The sequence below is a fragment of the Gopherus flavomarginatus genome, chromosome 5 (genome assembly GCF_025201925.1).
Source record: "Gopherus flavomarginatus isolate rGopFla2 chromosome 5, rGopFla2.mat.asm, whole genome shotgun sequence".
NCBI lineage: Eukaryota > Metazoa > Chordata > Testudines > Testudinidae > Gopherus > Gopherus flavomarginatus.
In genome coordinates this window covers 145,222,485-145,249,485 of record NC_066621.1, presented here as the reverse complement: position 1 = coordinate 145,249,485, position 27,001 = coordinate 145,222,485, and the positions used below count along the sequence as shown (strand labels likewise).

Genomic DNA, 27,001 nt, shown 5'->3' with positions numbered 1-27,001 from the left:
TATTATGTCACTTTTATGTGTGGAAGAGAGGAGGGGTTGAAGCTGTTCCTTTACACATGTATGGTAAATAATTCTTCTTTTGAATAGCCAGGAGCAATGTGTGAGGGTGCTGGAGCTCCTGAAGCAGTATCAAAGCTGCAAAAATAGTCTGACGAACATGATCCAGAAACAAGAGAGTGTCCTCTCACAGCAGACTTCTTACATGGGGAAAGACAATCTGCAGAGGATGATAGCAAAGGTGAGTTCTGTAGAGGTAAAGGGTGTAGCTAAAAAGTTTAAATCCAGATCTGATCCTCCCAAAATTTGAGGGAGTTCAGATGTGGGCTGTTGTTCATCCCATTATAGATGTAGGATTGAGCTGCAAAGTTGAGACTTGGCTCTGGTTTCGGCTCCAAGATATTCTGGAGTATGTTCAGAACCAGATTTTTGTGTTAGGCTCATCTCTAACTCTATACAGTAAACTAAGCTCACTTTCAACTTGTGAGATTTTTTTTTTTAAATAAAAATGTTATAAAGAGAGAGGGTGAAATACTGACCACGTTGAAGACAAAACTCCCAGTGACATCAATGGTATTTCAGCCATGCTATTTTAAAATATCCTCCCAACTTTCCACCATTTTTATATATTAGAGGCTTTTATTGCACAATTTTTAAATACACAAGCAAAGCAAGTCTAGTTATTTACTAAGAGGCCATTTTAAATAGCTGAGATATATAAAGACAAACCCTTTTTAGCACAGTAGACAACATACAATGAACATAATATATTAAATGTAATAATTTTAGGCTTCTTGCTTCAGAGAAGTTTCTGGTGTGACTCTGTACTCTAACAGAAGATCAAAATTACAATCCTTGCATATCACGCAGATAATCACTTTCCTTCCTTGCTCAGAGGAATACCTGAAACACTTGGGGTGAGCTTTTGGGCTGTACCTCTAAGGGTACGTCTACACAGCTTGCGGGAGCAAGCCTCCCAGCTTGGGTTAGTGCTCTAAAAATAGCTGTGTGGACAGCACTTTGAAGTTACTGCTGAGGCAGGAGCTGAGGAAGGTGTCCTTGCAGCCATCTTCAGATTTGATTGTGGGGGTGAGGAGGGCATTTGCACTAACAGAATCCAGGATTTCATATTTTTCCCCTTTCTCCTCCTGGCTCACATGCAGTATGGAGGATAAACCCCATCTATGAGAACTTCAGTCTCAGGAGCCACCATCTGTTAGATATGATGTCTGCTAACTGTTAAGTGTTCACAGTAATGTATGCATCAGCTGATACCATTGCAAAGGTTATGACTGATTTAGAGGGAGTAAGTGGTCACTTTCAAGTGGTCCTTGTGATGTTCATGTGCAAGTGCATGCCTTTTAGCACCATTAATGTTCACTGCATGCATAGAGCAATAGTCATGCCTAACTCGTATACAGCACTTTTCACCAGTAGATCTCTAAGTGCTTTACAAAGGAGGTCAGTATCATTATCCCCATTTTAGAAAGGGGGAAACTGAGGCACAGTGCAGTGAAGTGACTTGCTCAAAGTCATCCAGCAGGCCAGTGGCAGAGCTGGGAATAGAATCCAGGTCTCCTGAATCCCTGCCTAGTGCTTGGTCTATAGGACCACACTTCTTGCCTACAGGCACTTCATAACTGGATAAAGGATTAAGAGGACATTATCTTTCTTCACTGGGTCACATGTCCAGTGCTTTAGTTTCCCCTGTTAGGCATACAAACCTATGTAGTTCAGGTAACATCCCCTTGCTTGGGGGGTCTGATATATTACACTCAATAAGTATAAGCAGTTCCTCCCCATGGGCAGCAGGCACTCCATCCTCTGTACCCCTTGGGGATTAGTCCTTTCTCTCCTCTTGAAGACCTCTCTGGGGTCTATAATCTTTCAGCCCTCTGCTTGCTACTACATAGCAGCCCCACACTGGGATTTTCCTGATTCCCAGTGTCTCCCAGACCATCCACCAGGCCTAGGTGGCGAGCCTTCTGTCTGGTTTTCTCTAGGTCACATGCTTGTTCATAATCATATGCCTTATGACTACAACTTCCAGGTTTAAAGGGCTGGAGCCTGTAACAGATGCACCCGGACATGTGTATGCACTCAAGTACCACTTTCCCATCAAATAGTAGGACAGAAAGTCTCTTCTCATTCTGGGCCACAAGACCTTCCCCCACCTCTTTCTCAGTGGCTGGCTGCATCTATAATATGTCTACACTGCAGTGTAAGCCCAGGGTTAGTAGAACTCGAGTTGTTGGATCCTGAGTTTGTTAACCTAGGGCTTGAGTGTCTGTCCTCATTGTAACCTCAGGTTAGGAATTGTTGAACCCTGGGACTCTTGTGTACACTGCATTATGTGGGCCTGAGTCCAACCACCCATATCCCAGACTTCCTAGCATCCACCCAAATTTGGCCACTCTAGCTCTTTGTTTCTGGTGCAATGTTGGAAAACTGGACTGTCCCCCAAATTAAACTATCCAGAGGACAAAGAAAGTTGGCCTATGGGATTCTTTTGGCAGATTCCCAGAGCACGAGACTGCGCCTACATTGCAGAGCAGTAGGGCTTGAACTCGAGAATCTAGTTTGACTCAGGCTTGGAACCTGCATCTCATGGGGTCCTGGGTCCGAGCTTTGGGTTAGTGCAATTTGTATGTAAATGGAAGGAGGGTTAGGTTTGAGCCTGAGTTCAAACCGTGGGATTACATTGCAGTGTAGACGTACCCTAAGAGAACATTGTCTGGAGAAAAAAGATAGATCCATTAATGTCAAATTGCCAAACACTAGAGGTCAGTATTTCATTTTCTTCATTTTTAAATGTTGTTTATAAATATGCACTGATATTATATCCGTATACTAAGAAACTGTTTTAGAATTTAAATAAAAATTAAAATGAATGGCAGTATGCTGTTTAAACTAATGTGAGTTTATTTTGGCAGTTCCTATTTTTAGGAACATGCAGTGATAAAACTGAGAATCAGAATCACAAATTATATTTCTCAGAGCTTGGTGTGAATCAGATTATTGTTATACAGATATTGTTTCATTCAGTATCTGAAACAGTATATGGATATAATTCACTTTTGATGTCTGTGGATATTAATTTGTTTGAGGCAAAATGTTTGGGTCGCATAAGCCAGAAATTTATTTGTAAACCAATATTCCTATTCCTCATTTAGCAATTTACAGTCTGTATATGATGTAGTAAGAGTGACAGGTGGAATGTTCAGATCAGTAGTACAGACACTGGGATATAATGACAGAGGATGGATTCTTAGTCTCACTATATTAGATAAAATGGATTATTTTGGGTCATGCTGCTGTGTTTCTAAATTGAAAAGAACAGCATGATAGTTAACCAAAAAAAAAAAAGATTTGGTGGATAAACAAGAGTTTTGACCAAATGCAGGACACATGCTTTCAAATATACATTCTTTCTTTTTCACAGATTGAAGTGGTTAAAGAAGAATTTAACGATCACTCTGAAGATGTAGACAAAATAAATCAGATCTGCAAAAACCTTCACTTCCAGATCAATAAAATGAGAAGCTTCGAGGAGCCTCCCTTTCAGAATGAGGCTGACATTATTGTGGACAGATGGCTGGATGTATGTAAAAAGTAAATTATCAGCGAGGTCTTATCTGTTATGCATTATAGTAATTGATTCTGACTTGCTCGTAATATTTAGAATAAATTAAATGCAGAATGTCAAAGACTCTCAAGAGATAAAGTCAAGTGTTTATCAAAGCAAAGCTTAGACTATGTCTTCAACCTCATTGTTTGTGATATATAAGGCTATATATGTCATGGGCACACTCCTGCAATGGACAATTGTGGGGCATACAAAAAGGCAATATTTGCTTTTGCTGGTTGGATTTTCAAGCTTTTATGGCAACTTCTGTTGATTTAGACTTTGGAAACAATATGGAAGATTACTGTGCCTGTGCAATTGGTAAGAGATTGTAATGTTCGAAAGTGTCAGTCTAAGTAGTGCATTGATGCTGAGATAAAATGGTACTTATTGAGAGTAGATAACATTTGATTAGCAAGTCATGCTGCTAAACCTGTTTTTAAACTGGAGACAAGCCATTGTGTTTGATATGGTATTGCTGAAAGCCATATTTAGTAAGAGATTGCAATGTCTTCTCTGTGACCAGTGCACAATGAAGACATACGAGATTTTTTTGCAGCTACTCCCCTTGTGGTTTGTGTGGTTCCATCTCATCTAGTCTTTATCATATTGCCTTTCTGCTAAGAATCTTACTTTATTTTCTAAAATTTGTTTTTTATTATAAATCTTGTGGTAGATCAATGAAAAAACTGAAAACTATTGTAATAATTTGGGAAGAGCTCTGGCTTTGTGGGACAAACTTCTTAATTTATTCAGCAAGACTGACACATGGGCAGATACACAGCTTAGGAGCATAGAAGAACATGAGCTGACTGAAGAGGAGGTGACACAATTGAAGGTAATTTGACTGAGATGATAAGTCAATTAAATACAATAAACTCATTCCAACATTTTAAGGATTTGTAGGATATAAAGGTACATGTTGGTTATAAATATCAGTGATACACAGAGAAAGTCTCGAAATTTGTAATTTTCTCTGCAATTTTGGAGCAAGTTCACTGAATTAATTGTGTACCTCACTAGAATGCAGATCTTGGAAACTTAATGATTCATTAATTCACTTTGATTTAGTCTTCTTTGAAATGGGACTAGATCAAATAATGGAAGTCAGCAGGGTTCACAGGGACCGTTAGTTTGCAGCAGGTTAGTACAGGGTAGATAGACAACCCAGCTTGCCAAGAACTAAATGTTTGTGTAGACAAGCCTTGAGTGCATGAGTATGTATAGTGTAAGAGCACCCACAATGTGCTCCAAACATAGAACCTGTCAGAGAAACAGGGATACGGGTGTGTGTGTGTGTGTGTGTGTGGCCATGTTTAAATCTATGTGAGATGGGATGGACTTTTTGAAATGCAGTCTCATGTGCTGAGATACCAACTGAGCCCGCCTATTATGCCAGTTTGGGCACTCTTTTTACCTGTCTTGCTGAGTCAGTCTGTCAGGCCTGTTCCAACACACAGGCTGCACTACCCCCAGCTGCAGAATGAAACAGACACTGAGATCAGTTCTGGGAAGGCTCAGCTTAAGGGACTTGCTCTAGTACTCAGGTGTCCACCTCCCTTGGAGTGCAGACCCAAAGATATATTATGAAGTCCACCTCCTCCCTCAGTGTGGAGGAAGGTATGCAAAACTTCCCTCCCCATACACCCCCAGTTAGAAATTACAGAAAGAAGTTTAATATTAAACAAAACAAACTTTATTAACTGTAAAAGTCAGATTTTAAGTAGTAAAAGGGGTAACAAACAGAACAAAGCAAATTATTGACCAAATGAAATTAAACATGCAAGCTAAGCTCGTTTCACTAAAGAAATTGATTACAAATAGTATTTTTCAACCTAGATATTGTTGCAGGCAGGTTGCAGAGTTTCTGTGGTTCAGAGTTCCAGTTATATTCCTTTTCAGACTGGACCTCTGTCTCAGTCTGGACTCCCCACTTGCTTTCCCTTCAGGTGGCTTTTTTAGTCTTTCTCTTTGGGCAGACCACCATGGAGAGGAGGAGCCCCATTTACCTTCCTCCCCACCCTTAAATAGGATTTACATAAGGCGGGAATCCTTTGTTTGCCAGACTTGACCCCTCCCCTCCCCTTCCCTTCCAGTGGAAAATTACAAGAAGTCCCAGGTAGGGTTTAGTATCAGGTGACAAGACCACCTGACTCTGTAGTATTACAGCATCCATGAGTCAGTGGCAGTATGGAGCATCCGCAGGAAGGCCAAACTTTTCACAGTCCATTGTCCTCGCTGATGGGCCAGGAGCCCTGTCTGGCTTTTCCATTGTTGTACCTGAAGTGTTTGCAGTGGTCGTCACCCAAAGTAGCATAGTTGAAATACTGATACATAGTCAGTATTGCTAACGTCAGATACAGAAATGATACAGGCATGTGGATTGGTTAATCACATTCAGTAAACCATAACCTTTCCAATGATATCTTACAAGACCCATCTTGCATAAAGTACATCTCAGTTATATCATATTCATATTATAAGCATATTTTCATAAAGAATATGGAGTGAAACATCACACTATGTATTGCTATTTTCATATTATTATTGTTTATCTTGGAATAGTTTGGAATACCTCAGAGCTGCTCTAAAGTACACCAGCTGGCATCTGTCCCCTAAGAGCCATTTTGACACCTAGAAACTGTTGAAAAACAGTATGCTGTGGCCACACTGCTGGCATGCCTCCTTTACTAGGGTTGGGTGTAGTAGGTGTAGGAACTATGCAGAGTTCATACCAGCTGTGGATTCCCTTATGTGAGGAAGAACCCTCAACAGAGGAGATAAAATCAGTGTCCATCACCCATGCATCAGCAGTGCAAAAGAGATCAGGCAAGGAAGGAAAACTGATCCAGCATAGTTACATTAAATGTAAGACTTGTATAAGTTCCCAGGAAATCTCGGAGAGTTATCTATTTTTTCCTTTACTATGAAAGATCTATGTGAATGTTTGTGCAATAAAATTGTTGCAGCATATTTAGTGTATAATATTAACCATCATCCTTAATCACAGCTCCATTATAGCAATGCAGTTAAATACAGCCCATTTTAAGTCTATATGTTTCCAAAAAGTTTAGCATGACAGGAGCTAAATTGTGAAATATTTTACAGCCTTTTAAAAGATGGTTTCCATATAAATTATGTGAAAGAAGTTGCACAATTTTCTTGTGTTCTTTATGTTGTTGGCATGAAACTGGAAACTCCTCTTTGTGCAAACTGGAATGGGTGAGTGGACAGAAATAAGTCACTCGCTAAGTAGGTAGAGAAGGAGAAAAAGGAGTATTTTGCCCTGAGTGAACGAGGCACATGGATTCATGAATGTGACATGTAGAATGTTTCTGATAGCACCTGTTTCAGAAGTTGAAGCTCACCCAGGGTATTTTAACTTGGACAATCAAATTTTGTTAGATTGATCCAATGCCCAAGACTTCAGTAGGTGTTGGATTGGGCTATTATATACCTGGAAATCCGCAGAGATGCAGACAGCATTATGAAATATCATCAAATCATCCTAAAGTATTACCCTTAAAATATAATCAGGATTTAGTCCTGAACTCATTTCACACACGACTCCCATGGAAATCTGAAAGGGAATTTAGCACACAGGCTCAATAAATTAGCAATATCATCATTGTACTCTAGCAGGAAAATAGAAATTAAATTCAACAGAAAATTATGTAGTTACAGGTATATTGGTGTCTCCCCCTCCCCCTCTCTTTAGTCTTCTTTACAGGTCCAAGAGCAAAGCTTAGAGGAATTTGACCGAAAAGTGGCTGAGATAGAGCATCTTCTTCATAACAGTGAGCCTCCCTTGGAGTTACAGGTAAGGGGTGACTTATATGGTTAACATGATAGCATTGATAATTGTAATCTAGCCATTAGTGCCCTGTTCACCACAATCATTACTTTGGTTTGCCTTGACCGTGGAGCAAGGGAGATATTTCTGTTGGATAATAAGATTAACATTTAATTTGCCCCTTTTTAAAAGTAAATTGTCTGAACCAAACCAGTATTTTTAAACGTTAAGGGCTCAGTCTGTCCTCTGCTGTCCTGGGATCAATCTGTGGCATTTAGGGCAGGGGAGGGCAAACTACAGCCCGCAGATCAGATCTGGCCCATCAGGGCTTTCAATCCAGCCCGTGGGATTGCCAGTCCCATGGTGCAGTGGGGCTAAGGCAGGCTCCCTGCCTGCCCTGGCCCCGCAGCACCATGTCCCTGTGGCCCCGGGGGTGGGGGGTGGGGCAGAGGGCTTCGTGCATTGCCCTTGCTTGGAGGCACCGCCCCCGCACCTCCCTTTGGCTGGGTATGGGGAACCGCAGCCAATGGGAGCTTCAGGGGCGTTACACAGTGGAGCTGCTTGCACCACCCCACCCCCTGGAGCCACTGGACATCCTGGCCACTTTCGGGAGCGGCGCAGGGTCAGGGCAGGCAGGGAGCCTGCCTAAGTCGCACTACGCGCTGCTGCCACCCCGGTGCTGCTTGAGGTAAGCGGCGCTGGGCCGGAGCCCGTACCCCAAACCCCTCCTGCACCCCAACCCTCTGCCCTGAGGCCCCTCCTGCACCCCGCACCCCTTGCCCTGAGCCCCTTCCTGCACACTGTACCCTCTCCCACACCCCAGCCTCCTGCCCCAGCCCTACATTCATGGCCCTGCATACAATTTCCCCACCCAGATGTGATTCTTGGGCCAAAAATTTTGACCTCCCCTGATTTAGGGCCTGATCCAACTTCTTTTATAGCTAATGGATGGATGCCTATTGATTTCCAGGGGAGTGGGACCAGGCCTTAGCCACTGCTCCAAGTAGAGGGCATTGAAGAGCCACTTTGCACCAAGGGGAACTCCAGTCAGGCACCGAGCTACTTTACGATGTGTTTTTAACATGTCTGTTGTATTTACTGTGTTCTTTTCTTGTAGGTTCTGTAGTAAGTCAGTATAAATGTTTTTGCACTGGTGCATTAATTCCCTAGGTTAAGGACAAAACCTTTCCCCCATATGGGCACCTATTTCCAAAAATGAGCAGAATCAGTGTGGCGAGTTTATGCAGGGGGTTTACAACCCCTATGCAATTCAGTCTCAACTTCTTGTGTGCCTAAGCTCTCAAGGATGGTGTTCTGGGGTGAGGACATGACCATTGTAAGCAACTTGGGGTGCAATTTCTGTGCGCCTAGAACAGCTACGAAGGCCATGGAGTGATCCTGTTGCCTTGTAAGCTGATGGGGACTTGTTCTGCTCCCTTCTGTCTCCATCCCCTCCTTGCTGTGTCTTTGGAAGCCTGCAGTGGAGCGATGTGGCACTCTGGTGGCAATGCTTCTGCAGGATGCCTGGGACAGGGCAGAATGTCAATGTATGGATCAGAGATGTCTGGCTCCTTGTTGTTCCCAGAAGTGGAGAGGAGGCTAGTGCCCATGTTCAGCTGAGAGTATTCATGTAGTCAGAAGAATAAACTTTACTCATTTAAAGCAGCAGCAACACTCTCAGTGTAGGATTAGATTCTTTTCTTAAATATCAGAGATAAGAAAAAAAGAAAGTACAGTAGTTTAGAATGGAGGAAAATGCAATTAATGTAGAAGGGTTAGGTATAAAAAGGATTAAACTCTCTTGAGCCCCATTTTGTAGGAAACTAGTCCAGTAAAACTACTTATGCTGCTTGTGCCTTTCCAATTTTAAGGTCATCAAATCATCTGTTGAGAACAAAATGGAGCTAATAAGAAAGCACTTACCGAATAAGATGAGACCCAGTGAACTCAATGGCAATTCAGCAGAGCTAAAAGGGGACCTTGACCTTGCCAAGACACAGATTGGGATGACAGAATCACTTTTAAAAGCTTTATTTCCCTCTGACACTTTAGAGATCTTTACGAAATTAGAGGTACTGTATATCTAATTATGCATCTCCTGTAATTTTGATAACCTTTTCTTTCACCGGCCGCTCTTCATATGTGTTTCTGTCATGTATTTTAAAACGACTGAAGCTAGTAGAACAATGAAGTAAAGAATTTAGCTTGACTCCCAGTATTTCCCATAGTTACCCACAAACAAGAAGGAAAGGCCTGCTTTCTCTGAGTATTATATAGCTAGCTAATCAGACATTTTAGCTACCTGAAATAGTAGTTTGTGTTGGGCTTAGTAATCACGCACCACCCCAAAAGGTATTAAATTCCCAGTGCATATATTGGGCTGGGTCACATCGTGGTGTTGCGCTATATTGTAGAGCTGTATTGTTTGCCAGGAGCTGGTGATACAGAGCCAACTATGCTGACTTTATGCCACGAGGGCATTCCTCTATGCAAGGGAATCCCCACTTGGCTTTTTAAGCCAACTTTCCACCCCATTTGCACCTCCAGAAGGGACAGAGCAGGGCTAAGGATCTGGCCTCCTGCATCTAGCCTTGCAGGGTCTAGAGATAACAAATTCCATGTTTAGGAGAGAAGTGAAAATGTATTTGGCAGAAGAATGTTTATTTTAAAAAACCAACAACCCTGTGGCTGCTAAGTGGTTTGAAATATTAGAATAAGTTCCTGTGAGAGGGATAAGTGTGCATAATGCAGGTGATACAAAGGTGCATAATAAATGCTATTTATTTATGGCCCTGCAGTTTGTGACATTGCTATAACCTCCACCTGTCTGTTGTGTGTGATGCAGAAGTGTGTGTGTGTCTGTAAGTGTAATAATGCCTGCTCACCGCTTAGTATTTATCCCTGTTCATTTTTTGCATAAATAATGTTAATATATTTTGACATATTTTGAAATGACCCCTTCTTAAAACAATTTAATTTGTCACAAAACAGCTTTGTACAGTGCATGCCGAAACCTTCTCCTTAACCTTAGATGCCTTTTAATATATCACTAACTTTCTTCCTTTTTAATTTGTTTATTTTTTTAAATTAGGAGCTACATCAGAAAATTCTCCAACAGAAATACCATGTGAAATTACTCCAAAAAAAGACAGGTTGTCTGACTCCAGAAGTGGCTGAATTAAAGAAGCAGCTTCAGTGTATCACTGATTTATTTAATACAAAGAAACACGTTTTCCAGGATCATTTTATCAGTCTTTTGAACTGTAAGCAAAAATGGGTTTCACTTTTAAAGACTGACATACGTGTCTGTGTCGAGGAAGTGCTTAAAAGTTGTAACTTGCAAGTCAAAAGTTGAGAGCTAGATCCTTAACTGGTGTAAAATGGAATAGTTCCATTTGCTGCAGTGGAACCATGTCTCCTTACACCAGCTCAGGATCTGACCCTCAGTCTCCACATTCTTTCTGAGCTGTGGGGCCCTGTCCCGCAGTCTTTACTTGCACAAAATTCCTATTGAATAAAATGGAAGTTCTGTTAGAATAAAGGCTGTAGATTGGGCCCTGTGTAGAGAATCATGGCAGGTCTTTGTGTTCCATAGTGTCTGAGGAACTCCTTCAAGATTCCATCCTTTCAGATCAGCATTTGAGATCTGGCAATAGGAAAGGTTACCAGAACTTTGCTGCTGCAATGCATGTGCAAACAGGGCTTAGCTTCTTGATGTGGCCTATTCATAAGTGTGTATTTTCAGTTCTAGGTGACATATTCTAGTTGCCAAACACAGGACGATGGGTATCTTTAACCTACGGGTGTAACTCCATTGGAGTTATGCCCATAGAGAATTTCAACCAAAGAGAATATCAGCCTACAGTCACTGGGAATAGTAATTGCTGAATAGTCTTTATTTGTGATAGAGGCCAGAGCAGCAACAGTAAATCAGAATGTTTGATGATAGATTATCTCAGGCATCGTTTTCTGAAAATGTCATAAACAGGCCTCTGAGCTGGGTGCTCCAGTATGTCATGTTCACTGTCAATACAAGGATGAATTCCAAAAGAAAGGAGTAAGGACTGTAGCATTTTCTGTCATTTTGCATGTACTCAGAGGCAGCATCCAGGGACAGCATTGATACATATAATTATCAGGAGATTAACTGAAATCTTCATATTGAGTAGAGATTTTCTGTTACTGGATAAGAAAAAAAAAAAGTCAGACTCTATCTTTCCGCAGATCAGTGTAAGGATTTTAATGACTGGTTCAGCAGCGCTCAGCTGTCTTTAAAGGATTGTTTTGACCCATCAGAAACAAAACAGACATTGGAAGAAAAATTGCAGAAGCTCATGGTAAGATATTAGAATATTTTAAAATACAAAATATTTCGGAAGGAGGCTGCACCCTCCCATGTTAGCAAGGGACTCTGTACTTTGGAGTAGATTCACAAAGCAGTGTGGCAGTCAGTGGAAGGGGTAATAAAATTGTGTTAAGTGTACATTTGAGATAAATTTCTAACCTATAGTTAGGAAAGTTCAGATGCTAGAATGTACTAAATTGAAGTCATTGGGACTTAAGAAAGTGCTTAAGCATTATGCTGAATCAGGGCCTTAGAGACTAAGGTGATCCTGAGCCTATTGAAGTCAATAGCAAAACCCTATGGACTTCAGTGGAACTAGTATGTCACCCTTAGTATTATCATTAATCTGTATATTACTGTAGCCACCTAGGAGCCCTAGGCATCCTCATTCCCATCAGTCTTTCCTCCCTGATTTATTCCTGGCTCCCTGTCTTCCTCTCCTCACAATCTCCCACAGTCATCCTCGATGATGTCATCTTCCTCACCGATGACCCATCTGACTCCTTCGCTGTATGTTTCCTCACCTTCATGTCTTCCTTCATCCTGCAGCTTTGGTTCAACTCTCCCTTTCACCAAAAGGGCTGTTCACTTGACTTGATCTTCACCACACACTGGTCTCTCTCTGATCTCTCTGTTGCTCCTTTCCCCCTCTCTGACCATCATCTGGTCTCCTTCAGCATTGCCCATCACGCGCCCATTCTTTGTTACTTAGGCTCTCCATGATTTCCAGTCCATCAGTGTTGATATTCTTGTTTGCCCTCAACCTTTTCCTTCCTGCTCTTTCTTCCGTCAGACTGATACAATGCAAATTGCAGGCTGGCGCAGACAATCATAGTTTATCAACAGTTGAAGGCTTGATGGAAGAAGTGAGTCTTAATGAGAGATTTGAATATGAAAGTTGTGGATGCTTGGTTCATTCTTCTGCTTTGTGTACTTTACTCCAGAAGAGAATCTCTGTCCTCTCTTCTTTTTTACTTTCCCCTAATATTTCAAGGAAGTTTTTCCATTTGCACTTAGGTGAGGTGGGTTTTAAATGAACAGAACACTGTAAATATACCTTGTAAGAGACACTAATGATTTTTTTAAAAAGCATATAGTGATAACACAAACTAAGAAGTTTTGTATAGAATATAAATATCTATTATATAGCAGCAAACTTGCTAAATGCATTTCTGATTTGTCATGTTTGTGCTTTTATTAAGAGTTTCCTAACTTTTGAAGGCAAAGAGAGTGACATCCAAGAGGTAAAATCTCTTTTGAGTAAGGTGAAGAGTTATTTGCCTGAAGCAAGTGTTAACCAGCTTAGTAGCTGGGTGAGAGATCAAGAAGTAGAATTACAAAGCATAACCTCCAAATGTCAAAAACAAGAAAAGAAACTTCGTGCTTCTCTGCAGCAACTCATTAGGTAGGGAGCTAAAATTTATTCCCAGTAGCTTACTTATAGATGATATAAAGTGATACCATTCTTAAACAATCATAATGAAGAATAAATAACTCTGATTTTCATTGTAAATCGTATTACTGAGGAATCTGCTGTTTTCTTCTGTTTTGTTTCACTTCTTCAGTTTTCTTAACAATAAAGAGATCATTAGGACCCCGATTCAGCAACATATTTGAGCATGTGCTTAAAACTTGTCAATGGTTCATTTGAAATCAGTGGGGCTACTCACATGCTTAGTTACAGATGTGCATAATACCTTGCTAAATCACAGCCCAGATGATTTCATATCTGTTGTAATGAAATGTTATTGTCAATGATTTTTAGTAATTACAGATATAATACTTCTTACTTACCAACGTATACATTTTTGTGTATGTTGTTTCTTTAGACTTCAAGAAGACAGCAGTGGCTTGAAGGAATGGCTCACCATTCAGGAAGAAAAATTGCCAGAGACCAAAAATGAGAAGATAAAATTAGAAAACTTTTACCAAATGCTAATAAAGCAGAGGTAGCCTTGTCTTGGGGAAGGGGGATAGTTTGTATCTTTCTTGACTCCTCTTTGTTACAGCAGATACACTGTGATTCATTTGTTGTATTTTTCAGAGAATCATTTGACTCCTTATCTCAGCTGGCAAATTCTTTGAGGGAATCTGGGTTTACAAGAGATGAAACAGTGTCCGAATCCAGTCATCTCATTAGTCGGTATCAGAAACTACAGACACACACAAGTGAAGCACTAGGAATTAGTCAGACACAGTCCATAGAAGGGCAGAATTTTGAAGCGCTTGCACAGAACATGTCTTCTTGGATAAAAAGACTTAAAGAATCAGTTATTGGCTTGAGTTCACGGCAAGGCGAGTTGCCACTGGAAGAAAGGATACATCAGATAAAGGTACTGCAGCACACTTATTACTCTGATTTTGCCAGTTGAGTGTCATATATGGGAAATGTATGGTGTGTAATAATCTCATTAGACCCACCATATGTCATTGATGGATTACAGTGTACAACTAAGCATGTGGTTGTGTGGTTAATTAAATGCAGTTGGGCAGCACAGAACTCTCAGCTTAGGGGGAAGGGAGGGCTACAGTGGCTTTGTGCCCTCCCAGTCCTGACTGTTCCAGATGCTGGAAAGATCCCCAGCATAAATTAGACAGCCCAGGGCCTGTGTAAGTTATAGCAACCTCCCCACGGTTGCCTTGTAGGCTTCAGTGCTGACTGGAATATTGGCAGTACTGTGTTCTGTTGGCTCACCTCTGATACACCCCACCTATCCACCAGCCCCCTATGCTGAGATTTATGTCCTCATAGGGTAAGCCTTACCGTTATCTTCTGCAGTGCCCGGGGTGGGAGAATCCTCCCCCAGCTAGAAATGGGTCTTTATGGTGCTTTGGCCTTTATACACAGCTTAAAGGGGCTGCAGTGGGTGTTAGGCTTTCACTCATAGTATCTGAAGCAAATTTTTGCTTTATTTTATCAGAATGATATTGGTGTTTTGTTCTTCTATAGCAGTAGTTCTCTACCTTTCCAGACTACTGTATGCCTTTCAGGAGTCTGATTTGTCTTGTGATCCCCCAAGTTACACCTCACTTAACAACTACTTGCTTACAAAATCAGACATCAAAATACAAAAGTGTCACAGCACACTATTACTGAAAAATTGCTTACTTTCTCATTTTTGCCAGACAATTATAAAATAAATCAATTGGAATATAAATATTGTACTTACATTTTAGTGTATAGTATATAGAGCAGCATCAGCAAGTCATTGTCTGTATAAAATTTTAATTTGTACTGACGTTGCTGATGCTTTTTATGTAGCCTGTTGAAAAACTACACAAATATCTACCCGAGCTGATGTACCCTTGGAAGACCTCTGCGTATCCTGAGGGGTATGCGAACCCCTGGTTGAAAACCACTGGTCTATAGCAGTATTAGGGAATGTGTGTGTGAAAAATTCTTAGGTACATTTTGGAATGCTAACATTTAAACTGGATTATCCATCCAATTATTAATATCAATTATGTAGGACATAGAAGTGATAATTGTTTTTGTTCAACAACAGTAGACAAAGAATAAAACCTTTTGCAGGTGATACCCTTTGTTAGAATAACTACAAGTAAATGAATAAACTATGTTACATGTTCTGCTTCTGCTCTTTTGTTTAATGCAGGAAATAGTTTTTCTCAAAGATAAGGGAGATGCTAAAATGCAAAACATCAGAGCACTGGGCAAAATCTTAACAAGTACTGAAGGAGTGAAGGACCCCGCCATTCAGCAGACTATTTCTGATCTCCAGAATCAATGGGAGTGCACTGTTCATTTAACCACCGAATATCTAAGGTACCATGGAGCTTACAAAGTGACCAGTGCTGTAGCTTGACCTACTATGGCTATCAATTCCTCTTCCTGCTTTGCACAGTATATAGTTTCTGTGCTCTTTGTTTTGGCAGGACATGAAAATAACAACTAGAAAAATGTTTGAATTTCTGCACTATTCATGATGGGACATATTGTGGCCATGAGTATAGGGTGTGAGGAGGAACAGCAGAAACTCCTAGTAGAAAGGTTTTGGCCAGCTCAGCCAGAATTCCTCTGGGAGCCCTGGATGGAGTTGGCAATGCAGAGAGGAGTTGTTCATCCAACCCCAGTTTTGGAATAGCTATTGGCAGCACTAACCTAGTGCCTTCTTTGTTCCCATTGAGATGGTAGCTGTTCCATGTGCCCTTTGCAACCGATCCACGGCCAGCCATGATCTGGCCTTATAACAGATTTACGCTGTCAGAATCAATCTTAGGATTTAAGAAAATCTGTTTCAGAGTAGCAGCCGTGTTAATCTGTATCCGCAAAAAGAACAGGAGTACTTGTGGCACCTTAGAAACTAATAAATTTATTTGAGCATAAGCTTTCGTGGGTGTCATCGTGAAGTGGGCTGAAGCCCCCAAAAGCTTATTCTCAAATAAATTTGTTAGTCTCTAAGGTGCCACAAGTACTCCTGTTCTTTTTAAGGAAATCTGTGTGTCACTAGCAGCACAGAGTTTTTAAAGACCATGTAGTGATGTGACTGCTTACTGAGGGCCCCTCCATGGCTAGGAGTGCCTCTGCAGTGCATGGCTAATAATTTCTCCCTCAAATAGCTCCTTAGACAGACTCTACACATTTTTCTGAGGTCAAAAATGCCCCTGCTTGGAAACTGGGTTTATTCACAGAAAATAACTCAATTAGTTATAATTATGTCCCCCAGCCAAACATTTCTTTTCCTACTCTGAGGCTTCCTTGTCTAGAGAGATTTTGTACCCTTTCCTTGCTTGCCCAGGGTCACCTGCCATAGCAGGACACTCTCAGCCCTTTCTGCCTGAAGTCTTATTCTCAAATCCCAGGCCTTGCTCAAGCCAGCAAACCCCTAGCAGTCTCTGTACTCTCTGAGCATCTCCCCTTCACTACAGCCACCTGCTGCCCTTTATAGGGAATTATCTGATTCCACTCAGGTGGGGCTCATCCTGTAATCAGGGTTAGCTTAGCCCCAGATTCTTTGGCCCATGGGGCAAGTCACCCTGTTAGAAACCAGTTTGTTCTAGCTCTGCGAGAGATTCTTCTTGTTTATATTACATGAATTGAAACGTGTGCAGTATGTGTCCATGCTGGAAGACAGAAGGCCATGGACGTGGTTTAATTAGGTTACATCTTTATTCACTTATAGTATCTGGGAGTACCAGGCAGCAAGTTGTAGAGTGCAGGGAGGAAGGGGTCATGTTCCTGCTGATCCAAACGTAGGAGCCCCAGCACCCCACCCCAGCTCCCTTAAAGGAGGTCAGGAAAAGGAAAGGGGGTCAGCTTCCCGCTGATGAGATGGAGGAGCCCCCAACCCCTCTTACTCAGCTCCCAGAAGGGATTCTTCCAGCCCAATCTTGGTAAAGAGGGCATCTCCGTGGCTCTATGGGGTGTAAATAGCCCTTCCACTCTTCCAGTGAGCGGGAAGGGCAATGCAGTGACCTTGACCTCACCCCAAGTGCATTGTGCTCTTCCCTGTAAGCTTTTTTCTTTCTCTCCCCCCTGCTGCAAAGAGTCCTTAAAGGGGCAATGCACTACTTCTTCCACCTAGCCAGACACAGACCCACTCACATAAAGGTTGCAGTGGGCACATTTCAAGAAGAATTCTTTTCTGGGTTCTAGTCACTGTTTTACATTAAATTAATAATGTTACTCTGGATTTAGCTACATCTATTTATTTTGATCTGTTCATAATAGGTCATATTTTCAGTTATTGGCACATAAGTTCTATCTGCAAAATATATTTACCACCCACTGAATGTATGAACATACAGGAAAATGTGAGTGTGCTGCTCGCCTTTTGTATGAGTAATTACAGTTGCCTGTTTTTCACAGTATTTAAATCCTTTTCATGATCATGAAAAGGTAATACGTGTATTTTCTACAGTATATTACATTTTTTAAGAACCCTTCAACAAAAGGGTCATAAAGACAGTAGGTTTAACTTAGTAGTTAAAAATAAAACTTGAATTGGAATGAGAAGCAAAGAATATACAGCATGAGCAGCAAGTCTCAGATTTTAACAACTATGTTTTCATAGGCTGAGATTTAAAAGGAGCCTAAGGGATTTAAGCACTCAACCACCACTGAAATGTAATGATATTTGGATGCTATACTCCCTTATGCCCCTTTGAAAATTCCTGCCTTACTATTTATGGGTAATTTACAACTCAAAGAATAAACCTCATGATTATAATTGGATCTAATGATTTAATGTCTGCAGTTTAATATTTCTAAACAAATAATACAAAATCCTTGAATTCTATTACTGTATTTCCCCCCCTTCTTCAAGCCACCAAGAACAGATTCAACTTCAAAGCAAACAATACATGCAAAGCAAAGAAGATTTGAGATTAGTGCTGACTGAACTGAAGAAGCTGCAGCAGGAATTAGGTTTTGATGTTCAGGCTGGTTTGCAGGAGAAACAAACTCAGTTAACAAGTTATATAAAACTCCTGCAGAAAGCAGAAGGTTTAATGGTCCTATTAAATGAATTAAAAAGCCAAGGAGATTATCTATGGGATTGCACTGAGGATTCCTGCTTCATGGAAGAATCACGGATAGAACTAAAATATCTGCATGAAACTCTGCTCAGCCAGTTGCAGGTTGGAATCATGCCATATTTCCTTATATTATTATTAGTTTTAGTATACCAAATTATTTAAAGTTCTCATTATTTGCTTGTTATCTCATTAAGCTATCAGATCAGAATGTTGTGGTACAAAGTGAGGACACTCTGAAGTGAATTTCTTTACTAGTTTCCTGTAGTGAAATAATTAAAGCCAAATCTTCTCCACTAGGCAAAGCTGAAATAGTTGTTAGTGGTGAGTTCCTCTGCATATTGGTAGGTACAGAATCCTTCCCCAGGCCACAGAGTGGAAGGGAGAACCACTTAAGGTTTTGATCCTCTACTGCTTTGCGCAGGAGTAAACGATTACACAAAGTGGGGGCTGGTGAGTGTGAAATACTGACAAACAACAAATCAGAACGTTAGCATTTTGGTAATTAGCATATTGGTACAGGGGTAGATGGTTACAAAGTGCAAAGAGGAGGAGAAAGAGGCCTTTTACTAATCTGTTCCTACAGAGTTACTGTAGCCTTCACTGCCGTTGTGTCCTCCTCCCTCATGCAGGAGGATGAGGGTTAGCTGTTGGTTCCACATAGGTGTTGATCTGCTGGCTTTGCCTCTGCACCTACCCTGATGTTCTCTCCCCCAACATCCTTCATGTTCGGACAGAAGATGGCTCCTCTGAGGAGCATAGCTGTGCAATATGGTCTCCCTGAGCATGTTCTCCACATCCTGTTTATTGTTTGTTTATGGTGGTGCCCACAATGGGCTAGATACTTTCCAGACATTCAAGAAGGGACAACCCCTGACCAGAGGAGCTTACATTCTAAAGATAGACAAGTGATTATGGGAAGGAGAATAACAAACAGGGATTTTCGTACAACTACATTTAAGACTGTGTTTTTTTACAATGCAGTGATGAGAGGGATACAACTGTCCAGGGGATGGATCCTCCTGTTTGTTTGATCATGGTGAAGTATAGTTGCCATTAGTTTTAGATGCAAATAACTGGCAACCTTTTTAATTTCTAAACAGTTTAATTCCCTAGCATGCTATTTAAACCCTTCTGTAAGCATCCACCCATATGTACTGTGTTTTGAATGAGGTAGCACTGCACTAACTGTAGAAACTGCTTGGCTTCTAGAACTCCGTGCAGGCACTGGAAGGTCATGGTCAAGAACACCATGGGTTCCAGGATACATTGGCAGCCTTGAGTAGCACACTGAAGAGACTATCAGCGGAGCTTTGTCATTGTACTGATAGCTCAGTGGAAAAGCCAGCAGCTGAGAAACAGCAGCAGTTGAAATTGCAGGTATGATACATTTTTTTGATACTATTGTTAATGGATCCCTGCCGCAGGATCACAGAGCTTCAAGACAGTACTGTGTTTATAAGGGAAGAGAGTTAATTATATTAATCCAGTTGACTAGACCACCCCATCCCCTCAAAATGTAAAGTGTGGGTGATGTACAGGGGTGAAAGTTAACTTAAAGGACTTGCCAGTACTCCAGAGTCCTGAGGAGGGGTGTGGCCTCCACCGGAAGAGGCAAGGCCTTTAAATCCCCAGGCCCTTTACATCAGGATCTAAAGGGCCCGGGGCTCAGGCTGTGGTAGCAGCAGCTGGGAGCCCCAAGTCCTTTAAATCCCCCCCTGAGCTCCCAGCTGCAGAGGTGGCTGTGAGCCCTGGGGTTCGGGGGCGATTTAAAGGGCCCGGGGCTCTAGCTGCTGTACCGCAGCGGAGCCCCGGGCCCATTAAATTGCCAATGGAGCCCTGGGGCTCCGGCTGCTGCTACCCTCCAGGGCCCTTTAAATCATCTCCAGAGCCCTGGAGTAGTGGCGGCAGGGCTCCGGTGGCTATTTAAAGGGCCCAGGGCTCCCACTGCCTCTACCATCCCAGGCCCTTTAAATTGTCTGCAGAGCGCTGGAGTAGCGGCAGTGGGGCTCCAGCGGCGATTTAAAGGGCCTGGGGCGGTAGCGGCGGCAGAAGCCCTGGACCCTTTAAATTGCCACCCAAGCCCCACTGCTGCTACCCCAGGGCTCTGGCAGCAGGGCTCTGGCAGCAATTTAAAGGACTCTGGTCTCCAGTCCTTTAAATTGCTGCCTCAGGAAGCTGGTCCACCCCGGTATGGTGCACCAGCTCTTGCCGGCAGGGGTGGCAGGTTTGTAGAAATTTTGGTGTTGCCCAGTGTTAGGTTATAGATATTCAGGCATGTTTGCAAAGGCCTATACTTTAAGAATTTAGGTGTATTCTTATTACTTAGCTAGTTATAGAGGTATAAAAGAAAGAATTAAAATTATTGTTTCTGTATGCTGTATAATTAATTTTTTTTGGGTGTAAACCAATGAAGGTGGTAAAATATAATTGGTTAAATAACCATATTACAGTATGTTAGGATTGGTTAGTTAAATTTCAGCAAAATAATTGGTTAAGGAATAGCTAAGCAAAACACAGGTTTTACTATATAGTCTGCAGTCAATCAGAAAGGGGTGGGGGAATGGGAACAGGGACTGAGGGAATTGGGATCATGTTTTGCTAAAGGGGGAAATGGAAACGGGATGGGAACAGGAACAGGGACACAGGCAAGGCTCTGTGGTGTCAGAGCTGGGAAGGGGGACACTTAGGAAGGAAACTGGAATCATGCTTGCTGAAAGTTCACCCTAATAAACATCGAATTGTTTGCGCCTTTGGACTTTGGGTATTGTTGCTCTCTGTTCGTGCAAGAAGGACCAGGGAAGTGAGAGGCAGGGCCGGCTTTAGATCGATTCGCCCGATTCCCAGGAATCGGGCCCCGCGCCTTAGACATTTTTTTTTTAAACTTACCCCGGGTCCCTGGCTGCGATCTGCTCAGGGGTCTTCCGTGGTCCCACTCCCTTGAGCGAAGCGCAGGCGGGAGCGCGGCAAGCTGGTAAGCTTGAGCCCCGGCCGAAGCGCGGCAAGCCCCGCTCTCCCGGCTGGAGCCCCGGCCGGAGCGTTGCAAGCCCTGCTCTCCCAGCTGGAGCCCCGGCCGGAGCGCGGCGAGCCCCGAGGCCCCGCTCTCCCGTCTGGAGCTCCGGCCGGAGCGCGGCAAGCCCCGAGGCCCCGCTCTCCTGGCTGGAGCTCCAGCCAGAGCGCGGCAAGCCCCGAGGCCCTGGTCTCCCGGCTGGAGCTCTGGGCCTTTAAATATCCTTCAGAGCCCTGGGGTAGTGAGGGGCTCTGGGGGCTATTTAAAGGGTCAGGGCTCCGGCTGCCTGCCTCTGCCACCCCGGTCCTTTAAATAGCCGCCAGAGCCCCGCCACCCCCATGCATTCCTCAGGGCTCCCGTGGCTATTTAAAAGCCCCGGGCCCTTTGAATAGCCCCCAAAGCCCTGGGATAGCAGGGAGCTTGGAGGCTATTTAAAGGGCTGGGGCTCCAGCTGCCTCTGCTGCACCCTCTGCCTTGCCCACACCAGCCCCGCTCCCCCTGCCTGCAGCCAGCTCTGCACCCCGTGCCCACAGCCAGTCCCTGTCAACCCCCCTGCCGTGTCTCCAGTCAACCCCTGCCACACAACCGTGGCCCTGTCCAAAGCCAGCCAGCCCCACACACGCTGCTGCCCGCACCAGCCCTGCAAACCCTGCCCTGTCTCCAGCCAACCCCTGCTGCACTCCCCTGCCTGAAGCCAGCCAGTCTCTGCCTCTGTCTCCAGCCCTGCCAACCCCTGCTGCATCCCCCCACGGCCCTGCCTGAAGCCAGCCCGCCCCACACACCCCCTATCTCCAACCAACCCCGCACCCCTTGCCCTGCCTCCAGCCAGCGCCATGTCCACTGCTGCCCTGCAGTTCCAGGACAGTAACCCTGCACACCTGCTTCAATGAGGTGGGCAGGGAACAGCTGGGACCCACACATGTGAAACAGCAGTCATTAATAACCAATCAACAGCATATATGATGCAATGTACATAATTTATAATTTTATTATTTATATAGTTATGGAAAGTAAATAATAGGCTTTTTTTTCCACTTTTTTTTTTTTTAAGGCATCCCTGCCAGGGCCCCGCCGAAAATGTTTGAATTGGGCCCCGCACTTCCTAAAGCCGGCCCTGGTGAGAGGGTGAAGGAATAAGCCCCCTAACACCCAGAACCTGCCCCTGCCCAAACTCTGCCCCCTCCAAACTCCACCCCCCCACCTGCCCAAAGCTCTGGGAGGGAGTTTGGGGGGGAGGAGGTCTGGGGTGCAGGCTGTGGACCAGGGCAGGGCAGGGGACTGGGGTGCAGGAGGGGTGCAGGGTGCAGGCTCTGGGAGGGAGTTTGGGGATGGGAAGGGGTGCGGAGGGATGGGGTGCAGGGGTGAGGGCTGTGAGGTGAGGCTGGGCATGGATTTGGGGTGTGGCTGGGGATGAGGGTTTTGGGGTGTGGGAGGGGACTCAGGGCTGAGGCAGAGGCTTAGAGTGCATGGGGATGAGGGCTCGGACTGGGGCTGGAGATGAGCGGTTTGAGGTGTTGGAGAGGCTCAGGGCTAGGACAGAGGATTGGGGTGCGGGAGGATGAAGGCTGTGGCTGGGGGTGTGGGCTCTGGGGTGGGGCAGGAATGGGGATGAGTTTGGGATGCAGGCAGGCTGCCCTGGGACTGGAGCCAGAGAGGAGGACTCTCCCCAACTCTCTCCCTGCCGGCAGCAGCGAGCTCTGGGGTAGGGACCCCCTTCTCCCCCCCAGCAGCACACTCATCCCCCCACTGTTACTGCACGTGTTTCTAGGGCCCCTCTCAGGTCCAGGAATCCCCCTCACCACCCCTGTGGTGGGTGCCATGTCAGGTGGGGGGGGGCTGCCATCACATGTGCGCCTCCTCCCCTGCTGCTGCCCCTCACTGTAGCCTCATTGGGGGTGGGGGATGGGGCTGCCCCTTGCCCAGCATGGGATGAGAGCAGTGACTGCGAGCCGGGGGGCGGCTGTACTGGTGGAGGGTCCCACCGGAAAATGAAAGGGTCTGAGGAGGAAGGGCAGCCTGCCCTAGCAGTAGTGGAGGGGGGGCACTAGGACCCTGCAGCAGCACTTAATACATGCAGGCAGCATGGATCTTCAGGAGAGAGACACAGTCTGGGACCCAGGGAGGTGTATGGGGGCAGCAAAGGGGGGCCGGGGCACACTCAGGGGAGGCAACCGGTGGGGCCAGGAGGGAGACCCGGCCCTGAACATTTGTGGAGCTGGGCCCCCGGACCTTCAATATTGCTGGAGCCAGGAGGAGGAGTCAGAGAGGGAGAGAACGCTCCATTTTCTTGCGGGTATACTACTACACCTTTTCTTACCGGTCCTCCGTACCGGCCCGTACCGGCTTACTTTCACCTCTGGTGGTGTACCTTTTCTGAGGTAACTGCATTTATGACTCTGCTCCCAATGGAATCAAGGGACTTTTTCTGTTGGCGTTACTGGAAGCAGACTTGGGCCCTAGATCATTTAGATTTCTGTCATAACTATGAAGGGAAGGGAACAGCCCTCCTGTGTACAATACTATAAAATCCCTCCTGGCCAGAGACACCAAAATCCTTTTACCTGTAAAGGGTTAAGAAGCTCAGGTGTCCAGAGACACCAAAATCCTTCAACCTGAGCTTCTTAACCCTTTACAGGTAAAAGGATTTTGGTGTCTCTGGCCATGAGGGATTTTATAGTATTGTACACAGGAAGGCTATTCCCTTCCCTTTATAGTTATGACAGTTTCCAAAACTCAACTTCTGTTCAGTGGGCACAAGGAAGAGAGCAATTCTCAAACATATGGCTGTTGTGTCTAAATTAGCCAGTTTTGAATGCAGACTGTCTGGATAGAGTAGCTCGGTTTGAGACAGACTAGACAATTGCATGAGCCAGTCTGAGTATTAAATCTTTATTAAAAACCTGGTATTTTGATTCTGTGAAAATATGCTTCAGAGGAATATCAGTGTTGTCATTGAGTGTAGAAAGCTATTGAAGGATGACATACCAGCTCAGACCATTGGTCTGTCAAGTGCGGCACCCTGACTCCTACACCGGGGAAATCCTGTTGCTTCAGAAGAAAGTTAACTCCCTCATTGTCCCTCTAAGGCCATGTCTACATCTAAAATTTTGCAGAGCTGGTTGTTACAGCTGTATTAGTACAGCTGTATAGGGCCAGCGCTGCAGAGTGGCCACACTTACAGCAACCAGCGCTGCAAGTGGTGTTAGATGTGGCCACACTGCAGCGCTGTTGGGCGGCTTCAAGGGGGGTTCGGGGAACGCGAGAGCAAACCGGGGAAGGAGACCAGCTTGCCCGCGGTTTGCTCTCGCGTTCCCTGAACCACCCTGCAAACCGCAGGGAAGGAGACCTGCTTGTTCGGGGAACGCGAGAGCAAACCGCGGCGAAGCTGGTCTCCTTTCCCGGTTTGCTCTCGCGTTCCCCGAACCACCCTGCAAACCGCAGGGAAGGAGACCTGCTTGCTCGGGGAACGCGAGAGCAAACCGGGAAAGGAGACCAGCTTCGCCGCGGTTTGCTCTCGCGTTCCCTGAACCACCCTGCAAACCGCAGGGAAGGAGACCTGCTTCCTCGGGGGTTCGAGGAACAAGAGAGCAAACCGGGAAAGGAGACCAGCTTCGCCGCGGTTTGCTCTCGCGTTCCCCGAACCACCCTGCAAACCGCAGGGAAGGAGACCTGCTTGCTCGGGGGTTCGGGGAACGAGAGAGCAAACCGGGAAAGGAGACCAGCTTCGCCGCGGTTTGCTCTCGCGTTCCCGGAACCACCCAGCAAACCTCAGGGAAGGAGACCTGCTTGCTCGGGGTTCGGGGAACGCGAGAGCAAGCCGGGGAAGGAGACCAGCTTGATTACCAGAGGCTTCCTCAGGTATGCTGGGATACCTGCTTATTCCACGGAGGTCAAGAAAAGCGCTGGTAAGTGTCTATACTTGATTACCAGCGCTGGATCACCAGCGCTGGATCCTCTACACCCGAGACAAAATGGGAGTACGGCCAGCGCTGCAAACAGGGAGTTGCAGCGCTGGTGGTGCCCTGCAGATGTGTACACCTCCTAAGTTGCAGCGCTGTAACTCCCTCACCAGCGCTGCAACTTTCTGATGTAGACAAGCCCTAAGAGGTTTTTAAATGCAGTACATAATAGAGGTGTGGGGAGGAAGGAGACTTCCTCCTTAAACCTTGCCAAGTTCAGCATATGCCCTGAGGCATAAAATGTGATTGTTCCACTAACTTATATAGTTGCAGATGTTGTTCCTGATCACAAAAGCATCCAGCCGTCTTTAAAAATACAGTTGCAGTATTTGACTTTCTGAAGCTGTCAGGTAGGCAGGCTTATATGAATATTTCATGAGTCTTGCAGTGTAAGTTGCCTTTCATGACAAAAGTTAATGATTTTAGTAATTCGCTGTATACAGCTATTATTATTATTATTTATTATTACAAATGTCTTCTTAACGTTGGGTAAATTGAATGAAGACACTTTTCAATAAAAAATGTTTTCATCTCATCTCTTCCTGTCTTAAAGGAACAGGCACCTCTTAGTCAATGTGAAGACACATTAAAGAAGATTTTGGCTTTAGCAGAATCTGTTGAACAGAACACCTCTTCGGCAGAACAGAAGATTACTAAGGATGAAATGGAAACACTTCAGTGTAAACACAGGAATTTGAAGGACAGACTTAAAAATGTCAAGCAAGAGGGTGAGAATGTTCTCAGTGACACCCTTGAGTCAAAGTATGCATTTGCTGATGAAATAAAGATGCAGGATAAGGCAGATACAATGATAAAGAGAGAGAAGCAGGTCTTTTCTGATATTCCCACTGCTGTTGAAGAGAACAGCAGAACAGAAGAGCTGGAAGAATGCTGGAAACTAAATAACGTAAGTATGTGTGTTTATGACAACCAGAATGAGAAATTCTGGGCGAAGAGGCATCAGTCTCTCAAAAGCATGTAATTAATTGCACCTTTTCAGTTTCCTAATAAAACTTTCCATTAATTGCACAATTATAAACCAAAGCATGTAAAAAAAATTCTCCAAACTTGTTCAGCACATTACAATAGCATGATACACACTCTCTATTTAAAACATCTGTGACGGGTTGGATCACAGAAACCCCCTTTGGGAATTGCCAAATGATATGCTGAGACCACCTCTGAGCCCGTTTTCCCTGGCAGCTTGGGACTTCAGTGCCCTGCTTGGTTTGAGCCAGACATGCTAGTCTGCTACAAACCAAGGCCGGCTCCAGGCCCCAGCGTGGCAAGCGCGTGCTTGGGGCGGCATGCCGCGGGGGGCACTCTGCTGGTTGTTGGGAGGGCGGCAGGCGGTTCCAGTGGACCTCCCGCAGGTGTGCCTGTGGAGGGTCCACAGGTCCCGCTGCTCTGATGGAGCATCCGCAGGGATGCCTGCGGGAGGTCCACTAGAGCTGCGGGACTGGCGAGCAGTAGAGCGCCCCCCGCAGCGTGCCTCCGTGCTTGGGACAGCGAAATGGTTAGAGCCGGCTCTGCTACAAACCCAGACCCAGGTCTAAACCACTTCCCCCAAATGCTGCAGGCTTCACTGAAAACAGCTTAAGAAGTGCTCCTGTCTCCAACACTCAGGTACCCAACTCCCAATGGAATCAAACCTCAAATAAATCCGTTTTACCCTGTATAAAGGTTATACAGGGTAAACTCATAAATTGTTCGCCCTCTATAACTCTAATAGAGAGATATGCACAGCTGTCCCCCCACCTCCAATATTAATATATTCTCT

The 27,001-nt window shown here is 44.6% G+C and overlaps 1 protein-coding gene across 1 annotated transcript in view; it reads left to right on the top strand.

Moving 5' to 3' along the window:
- Positions 1 to 27,001, top strand: part of SYNE2 (spectrin repeat containing nuclear envelope protein 2) — a 273,351-nt gene that overhangs the window by 84,972 nt on the left and 161,378 nt on the right. The window contains exons 32-45 of the mRNA XM_050952774.1: positions 88 to 238; positions 3,440 to 3,598; positions 4,299 to 4,460; positions 7,341 to 7,442; positions 9,287 to 9,487; positions 10,507 to 10,678; positions 11,640 to 11,752; positions 12,963 to 13,165; positions 13,590 to 13,709; positions 13,805 to 14,093; positions 15,375 to 15,544; positions 18,045 to 18,357; positions 19,465 to 19,632; positions 25,775 to 26,128. Of these exons, the coding sequence (XP_050808731.1) occupies positions 88 to 238; positions 3,440 to 3,598; positions 4,299 to 4,460; positions 7,341 to 7,442; positions 9,287 to 9,487; positions 10,507 to 10,678; positions 11,640 to 11,752; positions 12,963 to 13,165; positions 13,590 to 13,709; positions 13,805 to 14,093; positions 15,375 to 15,544; positions 18,045 to 18,357; positions 19,465 to 19,632; positions 25,775 to 26,128 (2,677 nt within the window). The remainder of the gene's footprint in view (positions 1 to 87; positions 239 to 3,439; positions 3,599 to 4,298; positions 4,461 to 7,340; positions 7,443 to 9,286; positions 9,488 to 10,506; positions 10,679 to 11,639; positions 11,753 to 12,962; positions 13,166 to 13,589; positions 13,710 to 13,804; positions 14,094 to 15,374; positions 15,545 to 18,044; positions 18,358 to 19,464; positions 19,633 to 25,774; positions 26,129 to 27,001) is intronic.